We start from the raw sequence: 11402 nt of genomic DNA, 5'->3' as shown, positions 1-11402 counted from the left end.
AACTGCTACAACATGCATTCACCGCCATTTTAATTTTTTTAAATTGTCTGTTAGGGTGCATACAGTATTTATAACTTTAACACAAAAAGATAAGATGAGTGAGGTTGAGTCCAAGTATGAACGTAGCAGATACACAAAGAAACCAACATAATAAAGTGGAGTTCAGTCTCTTTGTCAGTTGCCACTTGGAAATATTGGTAACTTGGAAGTATTACAATGTCTAAGACCACATCTCTAGGTTAACTACTGTACGTGTTTATTTGCTCTTTGCTTGCTGCTGGTGTTGACAGCACCTTAAAGGCAGCACTGCCCTGCCGAATGCCAGACACGTCTATTTAGAGTGTTGCGTCATTTTATTGGACAATGGAAGTGCTACATAAGCCTAAACGACGTTCTAAAAAGTATCTTTTTATTTGCTAAAGCATACAAAGCAATCAGTTTGTAGTCAGCTACTATTATTTCAACCATTTTTTGCATTTTGTCAAAATGGGATTTTTTTTTTCTTAACCACCCCTACAGTGATTATAGGGATTATTATTATAGGGTCTGGTTAAGAAAATGATAAAGGAAACTAATGTCAAAACAGCTACTGTGAACTTTGTATGCAAATTTTTCTTTGATAATAATAATAATGATAAAAGTAATAATAAATGCTATATATTATAAGCTATACCATACAATAACATATATTGATAAAGTAAGAACATTTTCCAGTGCACTGAAAAAATGTGAAGTGCAAGAAAGAATGAAAGACTCATTTGAAACCTACCTGAGGTATTCTACCGATAGAAAAAAAAGTCTGTAATTAATGAAATAGCAATCAGCATTGTGCTACATCTTAACCACCACAGAACTGCTAAGTTAAAGCTGTTCATTTCAGAGGGTCACTCTGCACTGTTATGCAGCTGAGTATCCAACTGGAGAAGATGACACAAAAAGCTGCACTGACTTTAAACTCCCTTTCTCTTTTAAAAACTATAAATCACTTCCTACTCTTGTGTTCTAAGGAGTCAATTTACACACTGACCGCAGTCTGAGCAGCTAAATTGGCAGTATTGTGTATGCAGCTTTGCGTCGTTACAAAGGTTCTAGTGCATAATAAGTGCTATGCCTTCAGCCTTATGGATTATAATTTAGGCATTTGGGGTCGCAAGCAATTCAATCCCCCCCTGGCTTTCCAGCGGTAGAAAGAAATCAACCATACACCCACCATTCACACGGTAATCAATCACACGTATGGTTTTAGTGTAATGTCGGCGAGTAACCGGAATGCTCAGGGTGAGAGTAATTAAAAAAAAGAAGAAAACAAAGATCAGAGAAACCGACAGGGCAGGGAGGGTGTGTTGCGTTTATGTGCTGTGTGGTGGGATTGCCTGCGTCCACACGCTGAGCGTATAAGTGTGTGTGTAAGTGCGCATGTATGTATGTATGTGTGAGACAGAGTGACGGGGGCGAGACAGAGAAGGGAGAGACTATATATCTGATCCACACAGAGAGCTTCCTTTCACAAAAACACTGAAGACTGAACAACTGGATCGCACTGCGCCCAGTGCTCACGACCAATTAAGAGCCAGCGAGTAATTATTGTCTGTGAGGATCCGGATGCGCCCTACTTTACCTGCCACCACATCGGGCTTTTAAGACACACATTTAGATCTTTTATGCTATTCACTCATCATTAAAAAAAGATTTTTAACACGTCGTTTCCGTGGATGAAGCTGGCTGGAGCCTGAGGACGGAGTGCGTCAAGTTAGCGCATGTATCCAACAAGTGGATGCATGTGTTTCATCACGGCAGACAATCCCCGGGACTAAAAAACACAAGCAATCGATGGATTCATAACCCGCAATTTGATCACAATTGTTGTTTACAGCAGAGACGGAAAACCTCAGATGTGGAGGTTGTCTGAGCTGATGGTGATGTATCTATGTGCGCATTTTCTCGGTGTTCTGCACTGCTCCTTTTACTGACTTTGTGTGTTATTCTTTCTAAACATATAACAACTGCAGAGAGGTAAGAGCCCCCCCACACACATTTTCTTGCTCTTCATTCATTGACCAAAAGGCATATTGAGGCGGACACGCTGCGGAATCCACGTTTTCCCTTCGCACCCCCCAGCCCCTCATCCATGGATTTGCTTTTCCGTCGGTGACTGAGCGGGGAAGTTAGGATCCTCTCTGTAGACATTTCTGTATGACGAGGGCGCAGGTGGTATCCAGAGGTCGCAGCCATGCCGATGCATCCAGTCACCTCCACGCTGATGTACCGGGGGATCTGCACCATCCCTGACATCCTCTCCTACAGCGCGCCGGTGAACCTGCCTGAAGACGAAGTTGAAGGTGAGTATAATGATACCTGCTCACATAGAACTGAAGGTTATCAGGACTTGTGAATATACGGGAGGTGTTAATTTGTGCAGCGGCAGTGTATGTGGCCGCGGTCAGCTCCTGCGGTGGAGTTCCTTTAAACAGACGCGCAGTCAGGACCTTGGACAGCGCTCGGAGAGCTTTGATTTAATACACAAGTATCGAGACTAGAAGTGATTTGGATTTTAAGAGCAGTTTTTATTTTCACAGTTCCCTTTCTTTATCTTGTTATACAAAACAGAATGTGCTACAATAATCCTCATTTTCGATTTTTTTTTCACTGACTGAATTGAAAAAATTTTTTTTTTTCAGTCTATTCACATTATCACATCATTATTTTCCAGAAGTTCAAAGCAGGATTTCTTAAGAAAGGAATTTTGTTATAAAACGTTGCTTTATGAGGTTAGTGATACATTGGCTCTAACTAGTACCAGAAGCTAGGGGCTGGAATTCACTGGCCTGTTAAGCCTGGCCACACAGACACTGAATGGTTTAGAGATATTTGATGTATCTTATCCCCATCTTTCCTGAAGACTGTGAAGCATTTGTCCCACATATGCAAGGTTATTAAATTAAGTAACAGGGTAAATCCCATCATTTTTTAAGAAGTTGAATATATCTGAAACATCAGAAAACACATTTAACGTCCACAGCACTAGATATCAACACCAAGAACCATGCTGAAAAATGATAGCGACACAGGACAATGTGTATTTTAGGATCATGAGAATGTTTATGCCAGGAGTGCTTGCAATGTGAACCTGTGACATCTGCACATTATCATACAGCAGCCCCTGAGACATGACTGAAGTCCCCAAGTGGATGTGATTAGAGGAAGTTCTTGTTTTGCTGCCATGTTTTCAGTGTGTTTATGCTCTAAGCTGACATATTAATGATAAATGATTCGTCCCCTGCACCTCTGATCCTTTCCTCCCCATAAAGATTAAACACACTTTCTTTGAGAAACAAAGGACAAACACATTTCTGACAAATTCGACTCCTTCGCTGGACGGATTCAGAGAGATGAGTGGGCGCACAAACCTTTAAAAGTGATGCGGCTTTTCTTGACAGCCGCATTTCATGTATATGTGTGAAGTACAGACAAGCCTGGTCTTGTGAAAAATTTCTGTCTGTGAGTGCTGGAGCAGAGACACCAAGAAGCAAACTGCTAATGTTACCTGCAGGTGCACACATTTGGAATGACAGAGTTTTGTCTCACGTAAACAGGTTTGCATTTGCAATACTTGCAAAGAACCACTTGTACACGCGTAATAAGGTTGGCACCTTCACACTGAGGTTGATGTTAATTATAAAAGCTGAGTGGAAGAGGCCAAATATATATTGGTTTTGACTCCCAGAGGGTATTCAAAGGCAGAACAGCCCCAGTGCATTTTGAACATTATCTGTTTCAGAAAACACCAGAAACATCCAGAAAAGCTAAGACACGCAATACACATCTCCCTTGTTCATTTAATGCTTATTGCCTTTTTCTTTTCATTCTTTTTTTGCTTTGAAATCCAAAAAATAAATAAAATAAAATAAAGATAAAAGAGATACGTGTCAATGCCAAAAGTGATCCTTGCATGATGTTATGCTCTTAATTTTAGCATTGCATCATAGTGCTTTATTGTCAAACATGTGTACTTCAGGCTTCAGAAGTAGCTCTTGACTGTTGAGACTGACAAATCTCAGTTTTCTTTTCACCCCACCCAACCACTTTACTGTCAGCTCTGGATGCAATAAACAAACAACACTTCATTTTAGCTGCAATTAGTCAAATCCACTTGTACCTGCCACATGTGTCAGGAGACAAAGTGAGCCATTTGGGTTTTACAGCTCAACTTATAGTGGCAGTTTGATTGGAGAAGGCTGTGGTAATGCACAGTTAACAGCAGTGACAGAGCCTTTTGCAGCTGTTGTGATGCTGTGTGAGAGATGCCTTAGAGAAAGCAAAAGAGGCAGACTTTTAAGCCAGCGTCAATGAAGGGATTTGAACATTGTTGTTGTTGTTGTTGTCAAGTGACAGTTTCACAGCTTTTCCCGCTAGAAAGCACAAAATGAGAATAATATAGAACATGACAGGACTGAATGGTTTGTTGAATAATAGCAGAAAAAGAATATGAAATGTTATGTGCCAGTATCGGTGCTTACTTTTAGTTAACTAAATTTTAAATCTATGGAAACAATATTGCTATTACTCTCATTATTGTTTTCGGTGTCGCAGAGATGGAAGACAGTAACGCAAGCTGGAGTTAATTTATTCTGTGCAACCACTGCAGCCCCTAGAAAGTGTATTACCCAGTATTAACATAGCTTCATTTCCTATTTAAGCTGTATACAGTATATAAAAGATGGGCATAGCTTCTGAGTCCTCTTTCACCCATAAATTGAACAGTAAAGATTGAAACAGCCTCTGAGTCTAAGAAGTGAAGCCAGTTTCAGTTTTCTGTGAATATAACTTAATGCTCATTTTGTTCATTACTTATATTAGTCACCATGAGATTGTCTGTTGTTAAGAAACACCTTCTGTCCTGTTGTTGGCGGTAATATAAATTGTTTCTGTTTATATTCTTAATCCAAATCTGGTGAACACCTTCGTCTTCCACACAGCCAGAAAATCTATGTAAAATATCTCAGATGGAGGTTTCTTTGTGACGTAAAGGCTTGTGCATTTTGCACTCAGTCTTATTCCAAAGTTGGAATTTATCACGACTGTTGGAGCAGCTGACAACTGCACACACTCGCCCTTATTTTCTAGATGTTGCTGTCAAAAGTAGCAAGAAAGTGAAGAGGAAGAATACACATCGTAGGACCGCTTGCATTAAAAACAGACATACATATTGTATAAAGATGCCACTGCAGTATTGGTGAGTGGTACGCTCCAGATGCCAAACATTATTTTTTTATGTGTGACACATTTTAACACAAAATCACATTTGGGTGATTTATTTATTTTTTAAATGTGCAGCTTATATAACAAAAAACAGATAAAATGTTTTACTTCTTTATGTAATGACGAACTTTAGGTAAAAGATGAGGAAACAATATTTTCATTCTGGATCTTAACTAACAAATTATGATCAAAAATAATGCCCAAACCCTAAATATGGATATCTGGAATAATATGGCTACTAGCACTTAAAGGCAATTTTAACAAACTGAACTTCCAGTGCTAAAGTATTTCCTTGATTGGAGACACTGCAAATATTGAAAACATAAAAATTTTAAATATATAGTAACAACATTAAACATATTTTGATTAAATTTTGACAGCAGTGACGTTTCAGAAATGACTCGTAAATGAGAAACGCATTACCCAAGCGACACTGTCGCTCTTCTCTAGAGAGGGACGAGAATTGGCTGGAAGAGTGAGGTGTCACAATCATCAGCTTGGCCGTCAGAGGGACAAGACTTTGTCAGAAAATGAAATAGCACATTAGTGAATATGTGTATGTGAGCGCATGCAGAGGCATAGGAGGCTCAAGCCCTATTGGCACACATAACCAAGTACTTGATTTTCAATTACTGGCTTGGACACCCAAGGGAATGGACCAGTGGCACCAAACCTTTTGACCAAGAAGGCTGTCAAAGGTATAATTGAAAAAAAATTGTGTGTGTGTGTGCATGATAGAAATTGAGAGGTGGTAGCAACTACTTTAATGTACAGTAATGTGACCATAAATTGAATTGGACTCCATATTGTCCATTTCCCCTCCTACACATAAGGAAAAAAACAGTTGGTCATATTACAGGTGCTCAATATAGTTCAGACCTCCTCCACCACTAGACACACACACACACACACACACACACACACACACACAGCTCAGTGTCAATATCACTGCAGGTGGAATTAAGTGGGTAGCACATTTCCACACACCCTAACAACAGCACTATTGGAAGTAGCTTCAAAATAGTCCCAAGGCTGAGCTTAAAGCATTTGTATCAGGTCCCAGAGAAAGGCTCATGTAAACAGATGCCAGGAGTTGCCGGTAGACACAAGTAAAAGATAAGAGAGAAGCAAAATGTTTGTATTTTCTTAGCAAACTTGTTATAATACAGTTTGTTTATTGTTGCAGTTGAAATCTCCTCCGCCTTGTCCCCTGCACTGTTGAAATACACAAGAACATTGAAGGAAACATCTGCTCACACAACTTTTAGTTCCATCTTTTCTTCATTCCCTCTGTTTTATGACCGTGAGGACATCTTTGGAAGGAAATGTGCTTTTGTATCGTTTTTTAAATCAGCCCCAAATTTCCTCTGTTGCTGACAGACTCTCAGAAGCTTCACCCTGAAAAAACACTCTGGAAAACTAAATGTATTCATCAGTAGTAAATAAATTCGGGCATTAAGGCAAATTAATCCATTTGACATACTTATGCGAGCTGCTCAAAAAGCCAAACAAAAGGATAACTCACCAGTTTTCTAATAATTGCATTTTCTGCCTAAAAGCAAGACCATTATAATGGCTATTTATGGAAGGAGTAAATGAATTCATAACAAAAATAACTAAATATCACATTAGCATTATATTCTACATGTCTAGCTCTAGAAGGAAAATGCTAGTGCATCTTAGTCTCAGCTATTTCATATGCTTGCAGGTATTATTACTCAGCACATGCAGCAAAATAAACAGAAATGTAAGCAGACAGTATTTGACATGATTTACATAGCGTTTATAGTGAATAGACATTGTATTCGAAGATTTTAATAAAACTTGTCTTTATTTCTACTTTCACTGTGTTGGTTTCAGTATTATAAAAGATTCTCCTAATCACCGTTATGGAAACATGAAACCATATCCTGACCCCAACCTGTCACAGAGCACCAGCAGGGACAAATCTCTCACGGAGCATTTTAAACTCACCAATTAACCATCTGCAGCAATTGAAATCAGTGCAGCCTACAAAGTTATCTTTCCATTTGTGCACACTTGTGGCAGAGTGAGGGGGCTTTCCTCGTCTCAAGATCAAACACAGATTTGACTGTCGTCTGCACCCCTCCCACGGCACAGAGCCGAGATGGTGCAAACGAGAAGTGACTGGAACAATGAGACTGAAATCAGTGAGACTGAAAGCTGGATTTAGAGATACTGCATTTTAGTTTTGTTTTATTTTATGAAATATCAAAGAGCGATGGTGAGAATTTACCACTTGCTTCATATATCTGTGGTTACAACAATATCACTAAATGGAGCTTTGTATGTTGCTTTGTGCCAGAGAAAAAGACTCTGGTGGGAGAGAGATGATGTGACTGTAAAACCTTCCTCAAACAACCAGCAGAGTTTGATTATTTGGATGATGAAACTACTGAAGTCAGCGTTTTTGTGGTAGTGTACAGGACTAACTGCAGAGCTTGTTTACTTCATCAAAATGCATTTAGAATATTGAATATTCAGACTTCCACACTAGATTTTGTTTATTCAATGACTTTTCCTCTCAGTACCAGGCATTTAACATTTACTGGGGCTTCTTTTTCAGCATTTTTAGTCATTCCCTTGGCAGAGTTTTTGTGACTGCAAATCGTTTTGACTGACAGCTACTCAAAAAAAACCACCGACACCACTGTGTTCCTAATGGCATAAACTGCCTGTGAGGCGTTGTTGATGTTTCTGCTCGACTCCTACTGTAGCTGCAGCAGCAACATTGACTCATTTCTTTGCCCTGAGGTGGAGGGTTGACTTCCATTCCTTTGGAAATACTTACATGAATACAAATGAAGATATTTAAAGACACCGGCATCTGCTCGGAAAGACAGAAATTATGCATATAACGTATTGCTGGTGCAGAATCAGTAGGCGTCGCGGGGGTGTACTTCTAAGGGGTCAACTGAGACCATTTTAAAGCATATACATTGCTAAGAAGATTTGGACACAACATATAACAAATGACCAGTGCTGATGGATGAAGATATGCTGGCTCATTTTCAGGAGTGTGGAGTGTGCAAACGATCCAGAAGTGTTTACCAAAACCAAACACTTATTTTTCTCTCCTATTCACGTCAGCTATCGACTGCTATTTGCATGCTCTCTCCTAGGAAGCCAGAATTAGCTCAATTATTGTTCTCGTACGGAAAAAAACACACCATGTTTTACCCTTAAATTGGATCCCCCTAAAAACATGGCTTGCTTCCTCTTCCACAGACGAATGCTTTCATATCCTCCTGCAGAAGAGTTTGTTTTTATCTAAACACTCTCTCTTAAAAAAAATATTGAAAAAAATAATTAACAATAAAGTGAATCAAGCTAATAAATGAAGTGCCTTTCTACTGCTGAAACCGTCGCACTTGTACTCACAAATCAAGTCCTTTTCACATCGATACAAGTCTGCCAAACATCATTTTAAAGCTCAAAAGGGCTTTTGTTGATTAACAAAGAAGAAGGACGCACAGCAGCACAGACTGCTGTAATTTTTCAATTGCTGCAAAATTTTAAAAAAGCCAATAAAGCCAGCAAATTCATTATGAATTTATGCTAATGAATTTGTGAGTACTGATGAAGGACGGTGAGATAATGTTGCATAAGTTTAGACGAAAGATCAAAAACCTGCAGAAAAATCTTCCTGAAAACTCTTTCCTGCCTGCCATAAAAATGATAGAAAAGGGTACATAAAAAACACAAGTAAGACAAAAATATTAAAATAATTCATTTTAGAAGAGAAACCGGTCGGTAGCATTACAGATGTGTGTCACTTGGGACGGCCATTAAAGCGCCTTCCTTGTATGTAATCAGGCTGAGGATAATAAATCTCACTTTGTATTTTTTCCCATCTCTTCTCAGTTCTGCGTAGATGCAGGGTCATCTTACACAGCCTGTAAGACAAACAGGCAGGCAGACAGGACTGGATTTGAAAATGGATTTCATAAATGTATCACCTGCCTGGATGGAAAAGCTCTACTTGACATAGATGGTGAAAACGATGTTAACAGAAATAAGCCTCTTCTTAGAGGGCAAAGTGCCCCAGCACCACAGGTGTTACCACAGCTTCACAGACACACAAAAAATATCTTAAAGGGTATGAAAATTGTTTACCAGAAAAATATATGAAGGTTAATTCGATTAAGAGAATTTAAATTTTGAGATAATAGAGTTTAAAAGCAATTTTATATCAGTACCCTAAACAGCTAGCATAAACCAGGGTGGGAATGGGCCTGGCTTTATCTGGAGGTGACTGGCTCACATCTCCATTCAAAACTCTGATTTATTTAGTTTTCCCACTTTTTTGCATAGACTAAATTAATAAAATAAGGGGAGATTTTGAGGTATGCAGATATATATTTTTGTCTGAACAAAACCCCCTCTATGTAATATTTGTGGTGGTATGATAAACAAAGCATTTTCCCCAATTTATAACCTAAGCAGAAGACATGTCTTCATTTCTTTGCATACATCTTTTCTTCATAATGAGGAAAAGAACAAGTTAAAGTCTTGACACTGACATTTATTATTTTCCTGACCCTTGTTATAGTTAGTTATTTGACATTTCGATCCCATCAATATCTATATTCTCATATAAATTCTCAGTTAATCAGTCAGTGTAATCTGGTATGGCATTCTATCACGCCAAAATGGGTTTTGATGAAAAACATGTGCTGCAGACTTACGGGGAATATCATGAAATGCTTTGATTATGGCTGCCTGGTGGCTTCAAGTTAAGTCATTTATTTCCATCTTGATTGATTGCCACAAAGAAGTGAATCCCGCAGACTTTATTACCTGTGAAATGAACTGTGATGAGTTCTGGGAGGTGAAGTGCTTTTTCTCCGGGGTAATATTCCTTTCCTTTGATGAACAATACACCAAAAGTCTTTATCACACAGTAATAGTGGTAGAAAAACAACATCCATAAGTGAGTGTGCACGGTTAGCCTGGTGGAACTGATGGGGGGGATGTTGGATAAGATGTACTGTGTAGCGGAGGCTTTTGATTCTTCCTGACTGACCTATGCTTGAAGTACTTCTGACGGGTTTTTGTCTTGTGGATATCGAGCCCATCTCAGCTTGGCATCATCTGTGATACTGAAAACTTTATGTTTTGCAAAGAATGAGTGAGAGAAAAAAGATGGAAAGATCTCCATGTTTTTTTTTCCTTTTCAGAAAAGAAAAACTGAACATCAGACTAAAATTTCACAGCTTGTCACTGGCTACAGTCATTCAAAAAAAGTTTTTCCCTGTGGTCACTTCAGTGCTGCATTGGCAACATTAATGCTCTTTAAATGTTCTAACGAAGGGTGGAATTTCATTCCAAACCCAAAGACGAGCTTTTCCCTTAACACGCACACAACTTAGACTTCACCATATACTCCTTTCAAATCCCCAAGAGCCTTATTAGAAGTCTGTTATGGTAATATTTAAATCTTTTGGATGTCCAAGTCAGCCCATATCCAGCTAAAGATGGATTAAGGTTGCTATGAGTGTTTAAAAATAGTCACCGAAGGTTTGCACACACAGAGCAGAGCAGTGTTTTTCTCACAGTGATAAGGTCTCACATAAAGAGTGGGTGTGCTTCAATTACCGATCCAAAGCAGCCCTAAGCAGATGCAGGTCTGAATGAGGCAAAGAGGATCCCTGGCTCTGAAAAACAAGCCCTGGATTAGGTTCACGGATGCGTTGCTGTTACAAAAGCCCTGGCATTAGTCTGCTCTGCTTAAAAAAACACCATGTGTAATTGGCAAAAGTTTTAAGTGAAGCTAAATTTATCCTGAAAATGGTTAAAACCCTGCTCAAGGCAGGACTTAAAACACTCAAGTAAATATTTTCATTGTTTAATCTATTTTCTGATGTTTTTTTCTGTCTTAGCACTTTAATATGTTAATATGCTGTGTATTTGGTTAGTATTAAACTATAATGTATGTGACAGGATAAAAGCAAAAAACAAAGGGGGAAACTAGCCTTTACTTTTGGCCCATTTATCTCATATTAGATCTGTAACATAGCAACTGTTAATATCAATTTGTTAACTTGTTAGTACTAAAATAAATTAGACATTAATGTTACTTAATTAACTTTTACCTGTCAAAGAAAAAGTCCCAGTGTTGC

General features: G+C 38.7%; 1 protein-coding gene across 2 annotated transcripts in view; it reads left to right on the top strand.

The window, feature by feature from the left end:
- The first annotated feature begins 1209 nt into the window (after window positions 1-1209).
- The window catches only part of cabp7a (calcium binding protein 7a), a 28712-nt gene continuing 18519 nt past the window's right edge, over window positions 1210-11402 (top strand). Inside the window, exon 1 of one of the 2 annotated variants that reach the window (XM_025897128.1) lies at window positions 1210-2339. In XM_025897128.1, coding sequence (XP_025752913.1) covers window positions 2231-2339 — 109 coding nt within the window. In that variant the 5' untranslated portion in view covers window positions 1210-2230. The remainder of the gene's footprint in view (window positions 2340-11402) is intronic. The other variant, XM_003454177.4, reaches the window with a different exon arrangement.

Source organism: Oreochromis niloticus, linkage group LG12 (assembly GCF_001858045.2).
Source record: "Oreochromis niloticus isolate F11D_XX linkage group LG12, O_niloticus_UMD_NMBU, whole genome shotgun sequence".
Taxonomy (NCBI): domain Eukaryota; kingdom Metazoa; phylum Chordata; class Actinopteri; order Cichliformes; family Cichlidae; genus Oreochromis; species Oreochromis niloticus.
The sequence above is the reverse complement of the archived record's forward strand: the minus strand, read 5'-3'. Positions and strand labels throughout refer to the sequence as shown.